This window comes from Myotis nattereri, assembly GCF_964212035.1.
Source record: "Myotis nattereri genome assembly, chromosome: 9".
In the NCBI taxonomy this organism is placed as follows: domain Eukaryota; kingdom Metazoa; phylum Chordata; class Mammalia; order Chiroptera; family Vespertilionidae; genus Myotis; species Myotis nattereri.
Window position 1 is genome coordinate 4,004,791 of NC_138084.1, and position 23,019 is coordinate 4,027,809.

A 23,019-nucleotide genomic window follows, 5' to 3' on the forward strand; every position below is an offset into this window, starting at 1 on the left:
GAGAGCTATGCTGTGTTCATGGATTGGAAGCTTCGAAATTGTTAACGTCTAGTCCTGCCCAAATTCATCTATGGATTCAAGGCAATTCAAAGTCATGGAGAATTTTTCTTTAGAAATCAACAGGCTCATTCTAAAATGTCTACTAGAAATGCACAGAACCTAGCAAGTACAAAGCCATCTTGAAAAGCACAAAATTGGAGTACTTGGAATGCTCACATCAAGACATAAACCTTCAGCCCTGCCTGCGTGACTCAGTGGCTGAGCATGGACTTATGAACAAGGATGTCCCCGTTCCCCGTCAGGGCACATGCCTGGGTTTCGGTAGGGGCTTCAGGAGGCTGCGATTGAAGATTCTCATCGTTGATGTTTCTGCCCCTCTCCTGCCTTCCTCTCTCTGAAATCAGTAAAAACATTTTTAAAAAGACAATTGACCTTTGGGAATGACTGAAGTTGTAGTCAAATCAAGGGCTTCCCCAAAATTCAGTAATAAAGATCAACGGATAGAGAAGCAACAAGGTTCACTGCCATTTTCTCTAAAATGGCAGGAGCCAGCCAGTATCTTTTTCCTTAACCTTGAGATTACCATTGGGTGTGTTAGTGCCCTCTTTTGGTGTAAGAAGGGTACTGCAGCGGGCATCTTTTATTAAGGGTAAGAGATAGGCACCCTTTAAAGTTTTAATTTATTTTTTATTAAATTATTGGTGTGACATTGGTCAATATGAACATATAGGTATCAGGTGTGAGTTTCTCTGTTATAAGATCTGTATATTGCATCATGTGCCCACACCCAAAAGTCAAATCTCCTTTCACCATATATCAGGATCTGCTCCCCTCCCCCCCCTTTAAAGTTTTAAAAATAAAAGTAATAAGGTCACATATAGAAGATTTGAAAAATAAAAGAAAGGAACCACTCATAATTCCACCAGCAATAGAAACGCTCTGGTGAACACAGACATTCTCTGATGCTTCGTCTGCCATTAGCAAAAGAAAATGACTGAGAAGTGATTGGTTATGCTCACATAAAGTTATAAAAAGAAGCTGTGTTATGTATTGAAATGGATTCTAAGAGAATAAAAGGCATAATTAGTACAGCACAAGACTTGAAACATATTGAGACACAACAGGTCTTTTGCATTTCCATAGGAATTTTAGAATCACTTTGTCCATTTTTCCAAAAAGAAAATTATGTTAGAATTACATCAAATTATAGATAAATTTGGGGACAGTTAACATGTTAGCAATTTTTAGTTTTTTTAACTCATGAAAACAGTATAGCATTCTATTAATTTAGGACTTCATTAGTTTCTCAGCATGTTTTATAGATTTAAGTGTACAGGTGTTATATAGCTCTAGCTAGAATCTATGTCTAAGTGTTTTCATATTTTCATGCTATTTTAAATGGTATTTAACTCAATTTCTGAGTGGTTAATGTCAATATGTAGAAATGTAATTGATTTGTATATTGACCTGACATTCTGCAGCCTTGCTGAATTCATTCTGTGCTTTCATGTAGCTTCCGTCAGATTTTCTGCACAGGCATCATGCTGTCTGTGGCTGATGACAGTCTTACTGCTTCCTTTCCAGTGTGGGTGCCTTTTGTTTTTACTGACTGACTGTACTGACTGGACCCTCTAGTGCAGTGTGTCATGGAGGTTCTAGGAGAGAACACCCTGGCTTCTTTTATTAAGTATATTAGCTCTAGGTTCCCTTTATCAAGTTGTAGACATTTCCTTCTCTCACCTAGTTTGCTGAGAGATTTTATCTGAAGGGATATTGCATTCTTGTTAAATGCCTTTTCTGTATCTTTTAAGATGATCATATCTTTTTCAGTTTGTTGACAGGATGAATTATATTGAATGATTTATGAATGTTAAACCAATCTTGCTTTTTCTTTTATTTATTTTTTCCTCACCTGACGATATGCTGCTTTTTTTTTTTTTTTTTTTTAGTTAATTTTTAGAGGGAGGGAGGGAGGGAGGGAGGGAGGGAGAGAGAGAGAGAGAGAGAGAGAGAGAGAGAGAGAGAGAGAGAGAGAGAGAAATCCATGTGAGAGAGAAACATTGATTGCTTGCCTCCTGTATGTGCCCCGACCAGGATCAAACCAGCAACCTAGATACGTGCCCTAACTGGGAATCAAACCTGCCACCCCACAGTGTATAGGACAGTGCTACACTGGCCACACTGGCCAGAGCCCAGTTTATCCATTTCTTTTCTTTTTAAAAAAATATATTTGTATTGATTTCAGAGAGAAAGGGAGAGGGAGAGAGAGACAGAAACATCAGTGATGAGAGAGAATCATTGATTGGCTGCCTCCTATATGCTTATTCCTGATTTTTTATATAAATAAAATCATATAACATGTGGCTTCTGTAATTGGCTTTTTTAGCCTAATGTCTTCAAGCTCTGTAGCATCAGAACTTCATTCCTCTTTATTGCAAAATAAAAATCCCATTGTATGGATATGCTACCCTTTATTTGTGCATTCATCAGTTGTTGGTGTTCGGATTGTTTCCACTTTGGGGCTATTATGATAATGTTTCTATAAACATTGATGTGTGCAATTTTTTGTGTCATATGTTTTCATTTCTCTTGGGCATTTGCCTGAGAGTGGGATTGCTGGGTCATATAATAACTGTGTGTAACTCTCTGAGGAGCTGTCAAGTTGTTATCCAAAGTGGCTGCACCATTTTTCATTCCCAGTAGGAAGGTAGGCTCCAGTTTCACCACATTCTTACCAGTATTTGTTACTGTAATTCTTTATTATAGCCGTCCAAGTGGGCTCAGTGTGGTATTGATTTGCATTTCCCTAATGACTGATGATGTTGAGCATCTTTAATGTACTTATTGGCCATTTGTACATCTTTGGAGAAATAACTCTTCAGATCCTTTGGTCATTTTCAATTAGACTAATTAGTTATATATAATTCTTTATATATCTAGATACAAATACTTTACCAGATATATAATTTGCAAATATACTGTTATTTTATGAGTATCTTGTCACTTTCTTGGTACCATTTACAGCACAGAGGTTTTTAATTTTGATATAGTTCAGTTTATCTTTTGTTTTGTTTTGTTTTGTTTTGTTTTGTTTTGTTTTTGGTCATTTGTGCTTTTGGTGTCATATCTGAGAAGCCATTGCCTAAGGTCACGAAGATATACTGTGTTTTCTAAGAGCTTTAGGACACTTTCTAGCTCTTTTGAAATAACCATTTTATATCTTTTCCTCTCTCTGTAAACCTACTTTGCTCCCCTGACCCCACCCAGCTAGTGATCTCAGCTCTTTCTTATTGAGAAAATAGAAGCATTCAGAAAGAAGTCCCTCTTCCAATCTTCAGGTCTATGAATGGGCCTCAGAGTTGGCCCTTCTTCCCTATCAATACTCGGTAACCTCATCCATTTCGTATCTCTAGTTCAGACTTGCCTTGTGTACTCCACACTGGTGGACCTAACCGCCTCTTTAATAATGGATACCTCTAGGCATCCATCCCAAAATTAACATACTCTGTACTCTACTCTTCCTCTTCTCCATAAATGACACTACACCCATCCATTTCTCAGGCCCCAAACCTAGGTGTCATTCATATTTCATCACCTTCTGCATCCAGTCCATCAAGTTCTGCCTGTTCTACCTCAAAATTATAGCTCAAATCTGTCCACTCATCTCCATCCTTATCTAAATGGCCATCATCTCTCACTTGAACCTTCACATTAGCCTCCTAGGGAACCTTTCTGTTTTCACACCTGCCCCATCACAATCCATTTTCTCTTTGCAGCAGTAAAAGGGTTTCTCTTGTTAAAATATATCATGTTATCGCCCTGCTTGACAGTCTGTGGTGACGTAGCATTTCATCTGAGGTAAAATCCAAGGTCTTTTCCTTGCTCTATGAAAGTGCTCCATGATCTAGCCCCTCCCTCAGCTCCAGCATCCTCTCATGCCACTCTCCCCTTCCCTCGCTATATACATGTCATCCAAGTTGTGTACTGCACACCTCTAGGGGGCACCATTCACATGTGTTAACCATTGTAGGTTTGCGTATTCCTTATGACAGTTTTCCAGCAGATGGCAGTGAAGTCATGAGGATAGGGTGGTTTTTCTGATTTGCACAAAATACTTTTATTTATTTGCCTTTAGAGACTGTCGCTTGAAGTCATGAGGATAGGGTGGTTTTTCTGATTTGCACAAAATACTTTTATTTATTTGCCTTTAGAGACTGTCGCTTTTCTCTTCTCTGATACAGCATGGTCTTTTACTCTCTGGGGCCCAGCCTTATTCTCTAAGAGTTTCTTTTTCTTATTCTTTCAAATATTTCAAATTTACAGACTAAAATGCATAGTACAAAAAAACTCCCATATAACCCTTGGTCTAGTTCACCAGTGTTAACGTAGTCACTTTTGCTTTATCCCTCCCTCCCTCCCTCTTTATAGATTCAGGGTTTTCCCTGACCATTTAAGAGCTAGTTGCAAACATCCTGGCCCTTTATTCGTAAATCAGTGGTTCCCAGCATGGAGCACACGCCCCACGGGGCAATTTGACTTCTAAGGGGAGCAATTTGAGATTTAGTTATTAATAGTGAGTTTTTTGCATTTCTTATGGTTCTAGGGCCTCATATACAGTATATAAATACATATTGTGACATTTATGCATTTCGGTTCTCATATGTTTTGAAACTTTATTTGCTATTTTTTATATTATTATTTTTTAAACAATTTCTTAGTGATTTCTTCCTCAGTACTTCAACTGTCCTTTTGTTCTTTTATTTTTCTCTTTCATGGATGCCATGTTCTTGGGAAGCTTGTTTAGCCCAAGTTAATGGCCTTTTATTCTTCCTCCATGAATAGGAGTTCACTCTTTTTTTTTTTTTAATATATTTTATTGATTTTTTACAGAGAGGAAGGGAGAGGGATAGAGAGTCAGAAACATTGATGAGAGAGAAACATCGATCAGCTGCCTCCTGCACACCCCCGACTGGGGATGTGCCCACAACCAAGGTACATGCCCTTGACCAGAATCGAACCTGGGACCCTTCAGTCCGCAGGCCGACGCTCTATCCACTGAGCCAAACCGGTCAGAGCAGGAGTTATATGTCACAGGGGGGCATCAGGATTTTAGCGATGCTTAGGTGGGGCGTGGCCAAAAAAAGGTTGGGAACAACTGGCCTGAATACTTTGGAGTGTGTTTCTTTTGAATGATAAATTTTTTTGTTTCATCGTACACTAAATTTTTATCAAATGTAGGAAATTTAACACTGACACAGTACTTTTATCAGTTATATAGTTTACATCCAAATTTTGTCAATTGTCCCCATGATGTTCTTTATAGCTATTTTACCCTGGTATTCAGTGTCCAATCTGTGATCTCACTTCGCATTTATGTGTTGTCAAGTCTCCTGTCTTTCACACCATTGATATTTTTGAAGAATACAGGCTAGCTGTTTTGTAGACTATTTCTCAGTCTGTGTTTGTCTAGTGTTTTCTCATTAGATTCAGTTTGTATGTTTTTGGCAAGAATACCATACAAGTGATGTGTCCTTCCCAGTACATTACATCAGGAGGCACATGGTATCAGTTTGTTCCATCGCTAAGCGTTCTGTGTTGAAACTCTTCCTGTAGATAGATATATGAAAAGTGACATACATATACTTGGACTCTGGTTATGGGAATTGCTCTCATAAGTAGGTTAGCATTCTGTTCAGCTTTCCTGCTCAGTCCAGTGAGCCTAGTTGCCTCCCATTTCTCTCTCTCCTTTGCAACATCGCTGTCTGGGACTCTCGACCTCCCCTCAGCGATCCTAATCCCTACTTTCTCCTAGTAGTCACATCCCTTAACCGGAATCTTGGAACCAGTGATTATTTCTTCTAGACAATAAGTTTATCAGTTTCAAGTTAGGTTCCCTTGGCTCTAGCTAAGGTTAGGCTTCAGAGAAGAGTATTGAAGGTGACCGTGGGGAAGAACTAAGTGCTAGTGGGTCAGCTGGAATCAGGTTCAAGTTCACTTTACCCCCAATCACAGAATTCCTTATTTTGCTTATAGTTCACATTTGAGTGGGTACTGTGTGTCATTTGCAATGCTACACTTTCTACACGCCTTAGCCACATATATTCCTTAAAACAGCGTGGACATAGGTGTCACTTTCTTCACTTTATAGATGAGAAAACAAGGTTTAGAAAGGTTAATTAGGCTGATATGACTGCAAATTACCAGGACTCATGCTCATGCTTCTCCAGCTCCAGAGCCCTTACTCTTTTTTGTGTAAGCGAAGAATAGCACAGAGGAAAGTTGAAATAGAGTTACTGATGTTGAGGTCAGCCTTCGCAGATTGACATTCCAGTGTAGTACCATTGCTAGATTGGCGGGGATTGCCAGCAGTTTACACCCAGGGTTTTTGAGGTCTCTTCAGTGCGGATGTCCCCGACCATAAGACCCACTTGCTGCCGAGACCGGTTTGGCTCAGTGGATAGAGCGTCGGCCTGCGGACTGAGGGGTCCCAGGTTCAATTCCGGTCAAGGGCATGTACCTGGGTTGCGGGCACATCCCCAATGGAGGGTGTGCAGGAGGCAGCTGATCGATGTTTCTCTCTCATCGATGTTTCTAACTCTCTATCTCTCTCCCTTCCTCTCTGTAAAAAAAGTAAATAAAATATATTATAAAAAAAAAAAAAAAGACCCACTTGCTTGGGACAGCCTTGGTTTATTATACCCATTTCCTAACAATTACTATTAGTAGCCCCACTTACTCTCAAAAGTATTGTTTTTTAGATAATTATATGGTCCCATACCCATAATCCTTCCTGAGTACTCTTCAGATGAACAGAGACTGGTGTTTAATTTTAACTAACACTAAGAGCTTGATATATTTTTATTCACCACTCTCTCTGCCCCCAGCCCAATTTATAAATTTCATTTTAGCTTTGGTTTTATAGCTTGTTGATCCAATTAAACTGTAGGCAACGTATGTTTAATTTAATCAACAGTTATCAAGATTTTACCACACTTGCTCTACCATCCTTTCTGCTGAAACATTTGAAGTAAATGATAATTTACCCCATTGTACTTGAAGAGCCACCTCTAAAAAATAAGTTCCTACATTTTTATAAACCTGTCCAGAAACTAGAAGAACCTTTTGTAGCGTGAATCATCACCCCTGACATATGTGATTTTCACCTATCAGAGTCTCTGCAGGAGGGGGCACCTGTAATTGAATGCTAGTCCCGGCTTCTCAGGCGGCAGGACACAGCCAGAGGGCCATCCCGGCCAGTGGCTCGGGCTGTCCGTGTAACTTACGTCCTTTTCTTTCGCAGTGCACGATCTGATCTTCTGGCGAGATGTGAAGAAGACTGGGTTTGTCTTCGGCACCACGCTGATCGTGCTGCTTTCCCTGGCAGCTTTCAGTGTCATCAGTGTGGTTTCTTACCTCATCCTGGCTCTTCTCTCTGTCACCATCAGCTTCAGGGTCTACAGGTCTGTCATCCAAGCTGTGCAGAAGTCAGAAGAAGGACATCCATTCAAGTGAGTTGAAGGATCACAAGGAATACTTTACAGTTTAGTAAAAGGGTTCACTGAGGCTGGGCAGGTGTAAAAATCAGACCTGATGAAAAATTAAGAATTATAGGGCCCAATCAGTGACATGAAACATCAATTAGACACCATGGGACTACTTTAAGAAATGGCCAAGGACTTCTTGACCAGCTAGAGTCTCACACTTTAAGACCAAAGAGGACTGTCTGAATTCCTGAGCAGGGAAGGGTAGCGCTGAGGACAGCACTCAGTTAGACTGCGCCCAAGCACATGTGTAAGCCCCACATGTCAAATCTTTTTTTTTTTAAATATATTTTATTGACGTTTCACAGAGAGGGATAGAGAGTTAGAAACATCGATGAGAGAGAAACATTGATCAGCTGCCCCCTGCATACCTCCCACTGGGAATGTGCCCGCAACCAAGGTACATGCCCTTGGCCGGAATCGAACCTGGGACCTTTCAGTCCGCAGGCCGACGCTCTATCCACTGAGCCAAACCGGTTAGGGCCACATGTCAAATCTTAAAACGACTTTGAAAGCTGGGTGTTGAGGCTGCGCTCTTGGTGATGATCAGACTTTGGTGTGTTGCCCTTGGTTTTATACTGATTTCCTTCTTCCCTTTGTTATATATATTTATTCTTTATACATATAATTAAAAACCTGACTCCATTTAAAGGTGTGTGATGCAAGGGAGTGTCTCGGTACAATAAAACCGTACAGGTAAGATCTGCCGCCCCTCAGGCTAGCTGCCAGGGTTCAGCACCATGGGGTTGTCTGTAGTGTGAGGGTCTGTACCAGGCAGGTGGGCCCTGGCTGGGGTCTCAGGGCACGCAGCCCCCTCTTTATCTTTCCTTTAGTTTTCTTAATACCAGGGGCAAGTTTTGATGAATGTAGGTCATGCATTTCTGAAATCCAGTTGCTAGCTTTTTTGACTGGGCTATAACTGTAACACCTGTATTCCTCACGTTTCCTCTTGAAAATCTTAGACCATAAAAAGTGTTAACATTAGCAAATGACAATGTTTTAAAAACCCTTTTCTCATAGAGAAAGAAACCCCGTTGTGACCTCTCAGAACTGTGACAGGATAGGTGTCGGCTGTGGCCCTTGTGTTTTCTCTTGGTGAAAATAGAAGGAATAATTTAAACTATAGGTGACATTTGAAAAGTTATTGCAAATTAGCTTTAACAAATCAATAGTAGTTCAATGAAGGAGTGAATACATTTTACTATTTTTCCATAAGCTCAGATGTCATGTCTCTTGCATGACACTGTTGTGGATTTGTAAAATGTGTTTTGCCAAGTTGCATTAATTTTTATAATTTTCGTATTTGGTGGTAAATGTTTTTTTAATAAATAGGAAAGAAAAACATGCCTGTTTCTCTGTTTTCCCACAAGACTGTAGGCTCTCTAAGACAAAAGCAGCCTTATCGTTCCTGACGACCCAGCCCCTCAGAGTGGCTCTCAGTAGGCACTCAGAGTCCTCAGTGAATGACAAGTTACCAGCAGATGTTTACATCTCCAGTCTGTAGTGCCTCTGGGAACAGAACCAGGTGTTTCTTTTTCTGTAATTTTCAACCCAGTCAAACTCAATAGCTCCCCTCCTTTATATTTTTTTAATAAATATTTTATAATGCCTCCTTTATCATTTTGAAATGAAATTTATAAATAACATATTTATAAACAAAATTTTTATAATAGATCTTAATTGTAATATAAAGAAATGACAAAATAGTATGTATAGTAAAATAATGTGTTCCAGTCAATATATAATTGCTTGGAAATGAGTACACCAAAAAACAATAATAATAGTAAAACATCAGGTACTTGGCACCTACATGTATAATCTACAATACAGATGTGATTTTCCAAAATGGTGGGGGGGAAAACTTAGTGAAGTTCAGTAAACAAAATACAAATTTTAGAAAATTCAAGATATGTTAAAACTGTGAGGAAAAACACCTTGTGGACCATTTTACACTTCGCAGACATCTGTCATCTTTGCCTCTGCCATTAAATGACAGTGGTGCCCCCACCCCATCCGTGACAGCAAAACATGCCCCTAGAGATTTCTAAGGTGCGTCCGTGGGGGAATTTCACACTCTCAAGAACGGCTATGCTCACAGAAAGAGGTCTTCTCCTTCCGTGTCAAATGTCTGACTGTTGTTTCTTCTTCTGGAAGATCCTACCTGGATGTAGACATCACTCTGTCCTCAGAAGCTTTCCATAACTATGTGAACGCTGCCATGGCGCACGTCAACCGGGCCCTGAAGCTCGTTATCCGTCTCTTTCTGGTGGAAGATCTAGTTGACTCCTTGAAGGTTCGTTCTGCTACTCTTTAAGCTTTAGGTGGTGAGGAAAAGGAAAACCAGAGATTAGGTTAGACTTCAGAGGAAAAACAGTAAGTAGGGTTTCCACAGATAAAAACAATTGTATGCTTGTTTCCATCAACCTGTAAAAATGAAGACAGGAGTCGGTGGAGAAGGTATCTCATAAACCTGGAGAACTAACAGGATAATGTAATCGACAGAAATGCAATTACAGTCTTTGGGCCTAAGAGAACTACAGAATTCTCTTATCCACCCTCAAACGTACAGTGCAAATGGGGTAACCTTTATTTTGAAATGATGTATGGCATACATCACTAAATTTATGTAGACTTAACTAGCTAGAGGAAAATGGCATTGGCTAACCTGAAGCTTGTGTCATATTATTCCTGCTTAACCCCCTGATATTGGCCTTCACAGCTGGCCGTCTTCATGTGGCTGATGACCTATGTTGGTGCCGTTTTCAATGGGATCACCCTTCTGATTCTTGGTAAGATGGCAAGGAAAATGTCTCCATGCTCTTTGAAGTCATTGGTAAGAGTTTACAGCGAAGAGAACGCCCAGCATGGCTCCATTGCTTCCGAATGGCCCCGCCTTTAACGTCCATGGAGACCTTGAACCTAGATATTGTGTGGCTGTAGGTTTATTAATTTGGTCCTAATTTTAAATATCAGAACAGCTAGAAGCAAAGGAGAGTCATCTAGATTTGATTTACATATGGGGATCTTAAATTTATAAGAATCAATGTACCTGTATCTAACTGTCCTTAATTGAGAGATCTAGACATTTCTCATATTGGAGATCTGTGTTTCCCTGTATTTCATGAGGAAAACCTGTGTGTTACTTGAGTCCTGAGACTTTGTGACTGTCTCACACTTACACTTGCCATGTCCCGTGATTCTGTCTTACAGCTGAACTGCTCATTTTCAGTGTTCCAATTGTCTATGAGAAGTACAAGGTAAGCTTCGGCCTGCTTCCAGCCAGATCATGCCAGTTGATGTGTGACTAGTTTTAGTTCATTTTTTAGGTATGGACAGTTCAGAGCAGTCTCTTCCATTCCTGTAGTCCGACTTTATAAGTCAGGTGCCTGTAAGAAACTGGTAGCAGTGGTTTCCTCTAGTAGACAAACTGTCTAGGAGAGATGAGGACAGGAAGACTACTTTTTATGCTTAGTTGTGTGCCTTTTGTGTTTTTATCACATAGCTGCATTATCTGTTAAAATAAGTTGGAAAAATATTTAAAGAAATAAAAGCTCATATCTAAAAAGAAAATATTAAGGGTAATATGGGACTCAATCAGTCTGAGCAGGTGTTTGCATTGTGGAATGGTGCCTAAAGAGTATACTAGATTTATGAGGTTACTATTTTTGGATTAAGTCATCCATCAGCAGACTATTTGGTATTAAATGAATTAGTCTTACCCAGGAGCCAAAATATATTTATGATTACAGGAAATAGATTAGATACATTATCTAGTATTCAGAAAATGCTATTAGAGTCCAGTTTCTCTAAAGAAAACACCTAGCAAGTAAGACTCTGCAGAAGAAATTAGTGTTTTTTACTGCAACTGAATATGGGATGTTTATGGTTTAATTTAAAGTCTGAAATCTGGAGTTTTAAAAACACTTGTAAAAGCTGGGCATTATTTTCATTTTCCAGAATATTCAAGTGTTTTTTAAAAATAGTTACACTTAGAGAAAAGAACATTGCCCTCAGGAAAACTGTTAATCTGTGTTGCCACAACTAAGTCACTTTCCTTCCTTAAAGACCCAGATTGATCACTATGTTGGCATCGTGCGTGATCAGACCAAGTCGATTGTTGAGAAGTAAGTATGCTTAGGTTCCACGTTTCCTCACAACGTGCTCCCACCCCCGCCCCAATGACTTTTTGTCCCGGTGTAAAATGTTGGTGCCAATTTTTCACCCTGAAATGTGATTTTCACCTTGGGGGCGGGGGGGGGGGCACCTTGGTTAATAGTTTGATTTTACAAGAAATTATTTCAGCTCTTTTTTTAAAAAAATCTTAACCTGGTCTTGTTAGGTGTACATTGGAGCTAAAACCAGGCAAGGACAGTTAACACAAAATATGTATCTAGTTGCTGTTCACTCAGGATTTTGAAAGGCGATCCTTGCTTACTTGGCTTTGAACCTAATGTCTTGAATTGGTAGTATTGGCTGACTTGGCCCCCTGCTCCGGGATATAACACTTGTAGGGAACAGTTTTGACATTAGCTGAGGGGTGTGAATGGCCTTAGTCATGGGGACACTTAATAAACAAAATAAAAGGCAGCTTTGGTGTCCCATAGGGGACGGGGAACTGTTGCCAGTTCCTATAGTGTTTTACTATGTCTCCTTGACTCTGAGTCCTGGTTTCTTTTATGGCACCAGTGGGTGAGCAGGCATTTTCAGAGAAATGGGCTGCCAGTGTGTAGTCAGCAGATGTTACGCCCAGGTCCTTCTGAACCCCCTCCCCCCCAGTGAAGGACCCAGGAGGTCCTGGCAGTGAAAGAGGCAGCAGGCAGCAGGCTTAGTGGCAGCGCGGCAGGAAATGGATCTTGGCAGACCCCTCACCTTGACTCACACCAGACTCTTCATCCAGAGGAAGCCTCCGGAAATGGGAGCGGTTTTTCACACTGTCCAGCGAGTCTAGGACTGCCTGCTAGCATCACTATTAAAATAAAACCTAGAACTAATGGCTACTTTTACCTTTTTTTCCTCCCCTCAATAGGATCCAAGCAAAACTACCTGGAATCGCAAAGAAAAAGGCAGAATAAGTACATGGAAACCAGAAATGCCACAGTTACTAAAACATTTAATAGTTATACTGTTGTTACTTGTACTATGAAGGAAAGTGCTCAGTGTCAGCTTGAGCCTGCATTCCAAGCTTTTTTTTTTTTCAATTTGGTGTTTCCCCCTCCTTTCCTTTACCTGCAGAATCAAGCACAAGAATTATTGGACTAAAAAATGGACTGATATCTTAAAACATAAAAGAATAAAGACAGAATCAATTGAATAGGCAAAATCAATACCTTAATGATGGTGGAGCCTTAATAGTGATGTAGTTTGAAAGGGGAAAAATTGGAGGGTAAAGGAGAAGAATATAAAACACCCCTCTTGGGTTCTATTTAGTTTCCAAAGCTATGTAATTTTCTTACATAGCTGCCCCTCAAAATTTTTCCTTTATTTCTAAGTTAAGAAATAATGGTTAACTTAAGAAATTATCTGGGGATAAGAGTGGGATTCCTTCCCATGAGCTTGTGGGGTTTTTTGCAGCCCTTGACCCCCTCTTCCTGCCCCACAATGTGAGCAGCTACTCTTCATATTCCTCTTCTTCACTTATAGATAAAACTTTCAACTCTGAATAACTTATAGGTGATAGTAATAATTCCTGGTTACCAGAATGCCAGCTGATGGCCGAGAAGGGAAACAGCCCAGCGGGTGGGATTGGAGCGGGGGGGCCTACGGGAGCTCTGTGAGCCCCGCTCCCTCCCGCCGACCCTGGAAGGAGCGGCTCCGCCATGGGGGAAGGTGGTGTGTGGGTCTCTTGGACACTAGTTCCAAGCTTTAGTTTGGGAGCGTATTTCTGAATGTGCTTTCCTCCCTCTTCCCTCTCCACCTCACCTCAAGTTTAATAAATATGGTTGTACTTTTCTTATTCTGAAACAAATGTCTGTAACTGCTGTAAACTGCTGTAAACTTGTGAGAGGAAATCCCTGCATGTGGGCTCCTCGGTTGTTATTGTGATCCTATCTCAGTCCGTGGAGGGGGACATTCTCCAGAGGCAAACCACAGAAACACAGGCTTCTCTGTATCTTTTCCCTGCAGCCTCCCCCTTCACAGCTACATCTCTACCCTGTGCTCAGCGTTTCACCCTGAGGGCCCGGCCGCTGGCTTGGGAGGGGATGGTGTCTGTAGTTGAGAGCACAGAGGAGTGTAGGGTCATAGGCAGTTGGAACAGAGGCTGGCTGCTGGCTGTGATGTTTTGAGGGTTCCTTTCCTCTTGGGGCGCATAGAATGTCCTAGCACCTGTGCCAGGCCCACAGTGCTCCTCCTGAGTGTGTTCCAGGAGCCAGGTCAGGGCCGCCCGCAGGGTCAGATGGTGTTGATGGGCTCTGTGCACAATTAAGACAACAGAACAGCTCACATGGAAGGGCGATGGGGGACCTTGGATTCCCGTTTGAGACTGTCTTCCTCCCCTTCCAGCAGGAAAACTCAGTAAACGTGAAAGGCACCGGTGAGTTCCTTCAGGCGGAGCTCATGCTAATCCGGAGGGAGTATGCACGGTGACTTCCTGGTCTCTGATGGCCCCAAAGCACTGCGGTGTAGAGGGTGGCAGAAGGAAAGTGTCTTTCTGCTTTTGGGGGGAAATTACTTAGGAATTTAGATGGGTAAAAGGCATCCTTGCCTTACTCCATTCTATTTCTTAGCCCCCTTTCCTTTGGAAATTTTCAACTGATTTCATGTCATGGCATAGAAAATGCATTCTCCAGCCCCGTCCTTGGCCCTCCCAGGAAGTCAGTGCACTGGTGATCTTTTTGGGCTTCCCCTCCCAAGGACTTTGTCTGCACTGGAAGCCTGCACCCCTAGCTCTTTTGTTCTGTTAGTGCTGTGTTTAGATACTTGGGCAGATCTTTGTGCCACACAGGAATTTTTTTTTTAAAGAAAAACCCATAGATGAAAAATTAATGAAACTGTGCGTGTGTGTGCGTGCAACATTAAAATATAGTAGCACTAAGGAGCTTGAATCTTGGTTCCTGTAAAACTTTAAATTGATGTGGTATTAATAAAAATTAAAAAGAAAAAGCCTGGTGTCATTCTGCTAACTTTATTCTTTATACACAGTTTGAATAAAGAACCAAACGGCTTCCACTGGCCCCCACCCCACTCCGCTTTTGCGGCTTTTAAAAGCAACTAACAGTTGATACCAGTATTGATGCCCAAGACTGCGGAACTTCCACAGGACAGCGAGGACGTGCACTTGGTTTCTGACAGGAAGTAGGAGCCCCTCTAAGAGGTGACCCTCAGGAGCAAGCTGAGGAGTGGAAGGGCCAGCGGGGTCTGCACCCCGTTCAGTCTCACACCAACCGAGGGTCCCTGCCCAGAACACAGGAAGCAGCTTCCATATCACACACGGCCCCATGCACTCAGTCGCCATGGAAAACGGAAACTAAATACGTCGGGTCTTTGCTGAAACAACCTGTCGCCTGGGACTCTCTCTCCTCCAAAACTAAGGCTGCCCTGCCCCTTACGCTGGATTTTTAAAACTTACTGGACATACCTTACAAAACTTAGGCTGAAACTTAAAAAAATAGTAACTGATGCAAACTTGACAAATATGCATACAAATGTTTGAATAATGTCACTAACATGGTACATAAATATGTATTCAGAGTAACATTTACATATTGGCCATAATAGCAAGCATACCATTAACAAAAAGTTCATGAAGCAACGTCACCTGTTCACATCAGACCCCGAGGCAAGGAGGCATACACCTAGAGATGAGGACGCCCTGAGCCCTGGGCAGTGAGGCCTTAGCTCCAGCCAAAGCAGAAGTCACCCCCTGGCCCTTCCTAGATCGCTGGTGCTCAGCGTTGAAGGGGGCTCCGTTTGTGATCATTGAAGGGCTCATCTGAACAGATTGCTGGGCCCCCCCCCAGTGTCTGATGCAGTCAGGTGGGGCCTCATTTCCGTGTCTGTTAGTTCCAATACAATGCTGGTCGGGTGGCTACTTGGAGAACCCCTGGGGTGCTTGGGGCTGCCATGGCGCCTTCCACTCCCATCAAGAGTAAACACCATGCCTAACCCGCCTCTGCCCTGGCTTACCTGAACTTCGGCAGTGGGCTTGGGTGAATCTAACAGGCTGCCCCAATATGCCTACTGTTTTTGAACAGGCAGAGTAGCAAAAGTGGTAGAATACTAATTCTAGATTTGAGAACAGCTTGTGTGAAGGAGAATGAAAGAATGGCAGTGCACAGCCTGGTGCCATCCATAATCCCTGGTCTCAAGCTTGTAATACTGCCTCAAAAACCCTGGAGGTGCACACACTAGTAACTCACTTTCCAGTCAACTGCGAGGCCATGCCCCCGCGGCTACACCACCCACACACAATGGCGGAGCCCTTGCCCTAAGGGGAGGAAGGAGAGGGCTGCCGCCCACACCGCCCACACCTCCCGCTGAGCCTGCGTGGCAAGGCCTGCCTTAGTCATTCCAGGGACGTGTGCCTTCTTCCGCCCCCAGGTCACAGCTAACTGCACGGACGGCCTGCAGCACCAGCGCGGGCCATCCTGTGGTCGGTCAGATGGGAACATTTTTATGACTTACCAGAGATTGGGAGGCAGTGTCATATAGTGCAAAGAAACTGAATTGGGAGTTTTTTATTCTGGTTTTTGTATGTTCCTAGCTGGCTGTGATCATTCAGTTTCTGGGCTTCCTCTTACCTATCTGTGAAAGGGGTGGAGGCGGATACTAGTTACTCTGCAAGGTCTTGCCAACTCTGACAATCTTGAATTATATAAAAATGCTATAAAATCCGTGGTATAAAATCCAATTCCCAAATCAGGAAGAGTCGAGGGGACCGGGCCTGCGGCACTTGAACCCTGGGCTCTGGCCTGGGGGGGGGGAGGGGGGGCTTCCTCCTTGCTGTTCCCGCCCGCAGAGGCAGCGCTGCCTCCCCACTCTCAGGCCTTAAGACCCAAAGAACCGGCCTATGCGAAGAGCAGGCGCTGGGGCCGCGGAGTCACCGCGTGGGACGTGTGGGACCCTCATCCCCCTGCCCTCACTCCGTTAAGTCCTTTCTCCACCGCCTCGCAGCTTATCTCTGATACTCGCATAATAAATAAGACATTTGCACGCAAAGGTGACTGGGACAGCTCTCTCCCCGCCCCTCCCCTTTCATATAAAAGCATTAAATACAGTTTCAAAATAAAATACAAAGAGCAAAAGGGCCTGCTTTGGGGGCCACCTGTTCTCCACAGGAGAATGAATCTACACATCCCTCTCGGACCTGCCTGGGAGATGGCGGGGCCCCTTCCCGGCCCGCCGCGGGGAGAGAAAGGCCGAGGCCCGGCCCCAGGCCCTGGGCCCTGAGCACGGGCGGCGCCCACCGCGTACAGAGGGGGACGGGGAGGGAACGGGACTCTCCCGCCCGGGCCGGGACCTCCAGTGCCCGGTTTCGGCCCACGGAGGCGCCCAGGGAGGCAGCAGCGCCTGAGCTGCGGGGTGAACGGGGGCCCCAGAGCAGGAGAGGCGCAAAGGAAAAAGTGCTAATCCCTTTCGATCTCGGTCCCGCAGGCGCGGGGGGCACCGGGAGGCCGGTGGGGCCGCCAGCGCGCGGTGCCCGCGGGAGGAGGGCGCAGCCCGGGGGGGCCCCCGGCCAGCTCATCCCGCCCACTAACAGCCGCCAGCCCGGGTGCGGCGCACCTTCCCCGCCGGGCGGGCCCCGGGCCCCGCCTCCGGAGCTGCCGGCGTCTGCGTCCAGGCCTCCGAGCGGCCGTGAGGAGCAAGGCCCAGACGCCGCCTGACCCGGGCTCCTGCCGCCGGCGCGCAGCGCTGCTGAGCCGGGCCCCAGGCCAGGGGAGGGGCGGCGCGGCCTCCCCGCCCTTCCCGCAGCCCCGACTCGGCTCCTAATACTGACTGTCGGCGCCCCGATCCTGGTCCCGCACGGGACCGCCGGGCCGGGGCTGCAAGCTCTCGGTGCAAACGCCTGGAGGCGGCTGTGGCTCCTCGGGAAACGCGGGGTCCGGTGCGGGGAGGGCCAGGGCGCGAGGTCCGATTAGCCCGGGGAACTCCAGGGCCCCCCACCGATCCCCGACCTCCGCCCGGCCCGGCCAGCGGGGGGCAGTGGCAGCGCTCTCCCCGGCCAGGCCGCCCCCGCCCGGCCCGCGGGTCCGCTGCTCCCATCACGCCCGACACACGGCGCCCGCCTTGAGGTCCGCGCCGCCGTCGCGCGGCGCCGGGGCGGGTGGCCCGAAGCCCTCGTGGCCGTAGCAGCGCAGCGCCGCCTCCTCGTAGGCCTCCAGGATGGTCTGGCGCTCCTCGGGCGTGAAGTCCATGGAGAAGGGGTGCACCTGCAGGATGTGCCGCTTGATGGTGCTGACCTTGAGCGTGGCCAGCGCGCCCCCGCACACCATGCACACCAGGCCGCGCCGGCTGCCGTCGTAATCCATCAGGTACTCGCCCCGCCAGCGCGGCTGGTAGTTTCGCCGCTGCTCTCGGCTGCGGGGCGGCGGCGGGGGCGGGGGAGGCGGCGGCGGCGGGGGCAGGGGCGGGAAGGCGAGCCCCCCGGGCTCCTGGCCGTCCTCCTCGTCTTCCTCTCCCTCCGCAGGCCGCTCCGACGGCTCCCCGGGAGAAGGCGGGGCGTCGCCTAGGAAGGGACAAAGACCGCATTGGCGCGCGTGGGCCGAAAGCCGCAGCGTCCTGCGCCTCATCTTCATACCCGCCCCCCGCTCCCCCCATCTCCTGCCCCATCCTCCCCAAGCTTTCTCCAACCTTCCACTCACTGCCCGCTGCGGCCCAGCCCGCTCTCCCTCTCCACCTGCCCTGCGCTCCACCGGCTCACCCCACCACTCCTCCTCCTGGTCCCCTCCCCCCGCCTCGGAGGCTGCGGCTGTGCTGGGGGCGGCAGGGTCCTTGGGGGGCTCGGGGCAGGGCAGCCCCAGGGCCAGCAGGTGGGCGGCCTTCTCGCTCCACTCCTGGGCGATGAGGGCCTTGACCGGCCCGCTGAGGCGCGTGGAGCCCGGGTGGCGCTGGCGGATGTGCCGCTTGATGGTGCTCATCTTGAGCGAGGCCAGCGCGCCCCCGCACACCATGCACACCAGGCCGCGCCGGCCGCCGTCCAGCTCCATGAGGTACTCCAGCCGCCAGCGCTCCTGGTAGTGGCGGCGATGGTCGCGGCCCCGTGGCCACCGGCCTGGGACCCCCACCCTCTCGCCCTCCTCCAGCTCCTCCTTCTTGTCTGCGGGCCCGGGCCTCTCAGGGACCCCCCCAGCCTCTTCCTTTACGTCTGGGGGACTGAGATCCTGAGAGGAGGGGGCTCCAGCAGCGGGGGCCGAGTCCTGGCTTTTTCTGGTCAGGTCCTGGGGGACGAGGTCATCGTCTGTTGGGGAAGGGGTGAGGGAGAGGGGCTCAGCCTGCGGGCGAGGTTGCCCTTACCCACGCACAAGGGGGGGCCCTGTTCCTCACCCCAGGCCCAAGCTAGAGGGCCGAGCCAGTGGGGAGGGGGGGGGGAGGAGAGGAACAGACCCCACTCTGCAGGGCCACCTGGGCCCTGGGATGGTCCTCGCACCTGGTGGGGGCTGAGTGAGCTCAGACAGTGTCTCGGGTTGGCCACCCCAGGCCTGCAGCAGGGCACTGCGCTGGGGACCGCTGAGCCCCAGGGAGCTGGGGTGCACCTCCAGCACGTGGGCACGGATGTCATCCAGATGCAGGCTGGGCAGTGCCCGGCCACATGCCATGCACACCAGCCGGTTCCCCCGAGGGTCATAGTCCATGAGACACTCTGCCCGGAACCAGTTCTGCAGGGACTCCTTCAGCCTCCGTTCCAGGCGCCGAGCCCCCAGCCCCCTGCTGCCCCTGGCCCTCCGGGAGGCCGAGTGGCGCTGGCGCCGAGCCCGGGGTGCCACTGGGCCCCCTCGTCGCTGGCGCCTGCCGGCCCCACCAGCTGGGGCTTTGCCTGAAAGGGTTGGAGGGAGGGAAGGAACTGAGATGCTGCCCTCTGGGGAGCCCCCCACCACCACAGCCAGGTCCTCCACCAGCCTCTGCTCACTGACTCAGCCCCTGGCCTAGCTGTTGTCCTCTTGTTCTCCCTCCTATCTTCAGTCCCCCCTCTTCTAATCCTCCTGCACACAAACTGAGACCCACCACTCCGCCCCCGACCCAGATTCTAGCACCGTCTCTGGACTTCGCTGTGCAGCCATACCTTTCCAGCACCCTCAGTTCCCAGCCCTTCCCCTGCCTACCCTCCAGCCTCCACTCTCCTTGATCCTTCCAAAGCCACCGAAAGTCAGAGCTGTCTGGGATGCTGGAGACTCCCTGGCCCCGCCGTCCCTCCCCCACTACTGTGCAAAGGGCAGTGAGCAGACCCCACCCAGAGGGAGTCAGGCAGTTGGCTGAGAAGCCAGGGTTGTCCCCACTTGGCCCCACCTGCCACCCAGGCCCCTGCCTCTCCATGTCCTACGTTACCTGGGCCCTTGGATGGGCAAGCTTGGAGGTTAGCCCCCTCTTCTTCCTCTTCCTCTTCCTCCTCCTCCTCCTCCTCAGGCCCCTGGACCCCCAGGCCCTCAGCCTCTCCACAGGCCCCCAGCCCCAAGTGGGCATCCCAGCTGTTGCTGATCACTTCCTTCTCCCGGGGACTCCAATGCAGGGAGTAGGGGTGCTTCTGGCGAATGTGCCGCTTGATGGTGCTGAGCTTGAGCGTGGCCAGGGAGCTGCCGCACACCATGCACACCATGCCGTGCCGGGCAGGGTTGAAGTCCATCAGGTACTCCAGCCGCCAGTGGTCATGGTAGTACCGCCTGTGGTCACGGCCTGGGATGCGGCTCTTTCCGGGCCTGGAGGCCCGGGCCTCGCAGTGGTCTGAATATTTCCTGCCTGAAGATGGTAGTCCCCTGGACCTGGAGGAGGGGAGGGGGGCACTCCCCCAGGACCCCAAGGCACCCCCTTCCAGATGAAGATCTTGCCCTGAAGAGGGGGAAAGGGAGACAGTTTTTCAATCTCCGATTTCCAAGGAAAGAACCCAGGGCTTTGGTGTTTTGTAGCCCAAGAAACGGAGGGAGGGCTCGCTCAGGGGCAGGGAACCGATGACAACAGCAAAAGCAGGGCTGCGGGAGAGCAGGGAGTCAGAACAGTGGCCCTTTAGAGAGGGTGCGGGCCCTTTAAGAGAGGATCAAGAACAAAAGGATGCCGGGCACTGCGAGGGACTAGCTCTGACTTTTTAAAAAATAAGGTGAAGACCAAGGAAGCAGCGGGCGCTGTAAGGCACCCTTTTTGGACAAGAGCCGTAGGGGTAAGGCCAGGAGAGCAGCATGCTGGGCGGTTACAGCCGGAGCGGAGCGGACAGCGGGGCGAGAACAAAGGGGGCATCTGTCTGTATCCAGGGCTGCACGCAGGACCCACCCGAGTGAGGCCCCGGCCAGGAGGGCCCCACCCAAAGAGCTTCTTCCTCTTTCCAGGGCAGCCTCCTGAGAGTCCCGTTTCAGGGGGACTAAGCACTGTCAGGTCCCCACATAGAGGCAGCCACAGAAGGGATCCCCGTGACAAAGCTGTCAGCACCTCCAGGGAAAGGCATGTTTGGGACCCTGACTTCCCTGGAGACTTTAAAAGGGGTTCGGTCAGCAGGAGGGCCACCAGAGTGGCCCCCGCCCCTGGGAGCCCAGTAAGTCTGTCTGTAGATTTGTTTTTCGCTCTGGCCGGGAGCTGGCCACTGCCCAGCAATCAGAGGGCGGGCACCCGAGCCGCCAGGAATGAGCCCAATAACCCAGCAACGTTCCCTTTTGCCAAACAGACGGAGATCCAGACCAGGCCCCCACCCTAACTACAGTTTGGACCCAATTTTTATTCAAGCCGAATAGACAGGTGTGATTATTATCCAAGTGGAGAATCTCAGGGTACAGGGTAGGGGAAACAAAAGACAGGAGGACCAGAGAGGGCTCCCGTCGCCACTGTGTTTAAATCGTTCCAAAGAAAAAATACGGGCTTCAGAGTTAAAGGCCTGGGTTCGAGTCCCGCCTTCACTGGTAACCTGCTCTGCGGCCTTTCATAGCTCATGTCGCTCTCTGGGCCTAAGCTCTTTGTCTGCAAAGGCACTGGATAGCTCGCTGGTCTCTTAAGCATCCTTCCAGCGCTGGATCTCTGATAGTCTACGGTGGACTGGCCCTTTAAGAGCCGAAAAAAGGGGGAGGAGCCGAGATTTTTTAAAAACAAAAGGGGACAGGGAGAGTGGGGGGGGGGGCGTCTCAGAGGTTGGGGCCAGCTCCCGGGCCTGACAGCCTCCACGGGTCTTAAGGCGTTGACCTTGCAGCAGGGAAGGAAGCAGCGGTCTCCTCTGGGAGCGAACGGGGAGGACCGGCTGATGCCACTACAGCTGACAAATTGTGGCCAATTTTTCTGAAAAGTCCGGAGCTACGCGGACAGGAGGGGATGTCAGCCTTTGTGGGCGAGCCCAGCCCTTTAAAACTGCCCGCGGCGGGGAAGGTAGGGGCGGGCCCGAGGCGCCGGCCGTCCGCTTTCCCAGGGAGAGCGTGGGGTGCCGTCCCTGAGCAAAGGCGAGGGGCGCCCGAATGAACACGGCGGAGCTCCCGGCTCCGCTCATCTCGGGGGACCCCCAAGGGGACCCACAGTCTGCGCGGACTTGGAAGAGACCGCGGATGAGGGAGAGCACCTGGGAATCTGCGACGGAAAGGGGCGGGGGCCGCAAGTCCGACAGCCGAGAGCGCGCGGCCAGCCGCGCCCGGCCAGGCCCTTTTTGGGGCCCTCGGACCGGACCTCCAAGGCGGGGGCCACGGGTCCCTTTAAGGGGTGGGGATCCGCCCGAGCCCCGTGGGCCGACCCCGGGAGCTGGGCGGGGGGCTCCCCCGCTGGCCCTGCATCCGCGACCCGCGCCCGCCAGGTGGCGCCCCCGGCCGCCCGGCCCGTGTCCCCCCCTTTGTTCGGCGGCGTAGAGGGGCCCGGAGCCCGGAGCCGCAGCCCTCCCATCCCCCATGCCGGGGCCCCCACCCCGGCCGCCGGCCCCAGCGCTTACCGCCGTCGTCGTCCTCGGGCTCCGCGCCGCCGCTCGATCCCGCGGGCGGCAGCCGTCGGCCCCGTGCCGAGGCCGCTGCTGGCCCGGGGCCGCCCCTGCCGCCGCCGCTCCGGCTCCGGTGGTCCCCGCCGGGTTCCATGCGCCGCGCCGTGGAGCGGGGCCCCCGGGCGGCGGGGCGCGGGGCCGGCGGCGGCCCGCGCGGGGCACTCGGGGCGCGGGGCGCCGGAGCGCGGGGCGCATGCAGGGGCAGCGGCCGCACGGACGGCTGGCTGCTCGCTCGGCGGCGCGGGCTGGACCGGGGTGGGGATTCCTGTCTGGGGGCCCCTGGGGCTCCTTTAAGGGCTCCTGGGTAAATTTAAAGGGGCCGCGCGCTATTTCCTTCTGCCAGCTCGCGGGGGGCTCGGGGGGAGAGGCGGGAGGCAGCGAGTCAGGCCGAGACTC

The 23,019-nt window shown here is 49.5% G+C and overlaps 2 protein-coding genes across 6 annotated transcripts in view; one reads left to right on the forward strand and one right to left on the reverse strand.

Moving 5' to 3' along the window:
• Positions 1-14,648, forward strand: part of RTN3 (reticulon 3) — a 43,214-nt gene extending 28,566 nt beyond the window's left edge. For 2 of the 4 annotated variants that reach the window (XM_081099180.1, XM_081099179.1), the window contains 6 exons: positions 7,301-7,508; positions 9,696-9,834; positions 10,261-10,330; positions 10,752-10,798; positions 11,607-11,665; positions 12,568-14,494. In XM_081099180.1, the coding sequence (XP_080955306.1) occupies positions 7,301-7,508; positions 9,696-9,834; positions 10,261-10,330; positions 10,752-10,798; positions 11,607-11,665; positions 12,568-12,613 (569 nt within the window). In that variant the 3' untranslated portion in view covers positions 12,614-14,494. Of the gene's footprint in view, positions 1-7,300; positions 7,509-9,695; positions 9,835-10,260; positions 10,331-10,751; positions 10,799-11,606; positions 11,666-12,567 lie in introns of all 4 variants that reach the window. The other 2 variants (XM_081099181.1, XM_081099182.1) reach the window with 2 other exon arrangements.
• Positions 14,649-17,517: 2,869 nt separating this feature from the next.
• On the reverse strand, positions 17,518-22,717 carry ZFTA (zinc finger translocation associated; the record flags this gene model as incomplete). Of its 2 annotated transcripts, XM_081098825.1 has the most annotated exons (5): positions 17,518-18,204; positions 18,400-18,936; positions 19,126-19,512; positions 20,022-20,519; positions 22,579-22,717. In XM_081098825.1, 5 exons carry the CDS (start codon positions 22,715-22,717, stop codon positions 17,741-17,743), a joined length of 2,025 nt encoding a protein of 674 aa, XP_080954951.1. In that variant the 3' UTR covers positions 17,518-17,740. The 2 variants fall into 2 exon arrangements, with proteins under 2 accessions (XP_080954951.1, XP_080954952.1); XM_081098826.1 differs by lacking the exons at positions 18,400-18,936; positions 19,126-19,512.
• Positions 22,718-23,019: the final 302 nt, after the last annotated feature.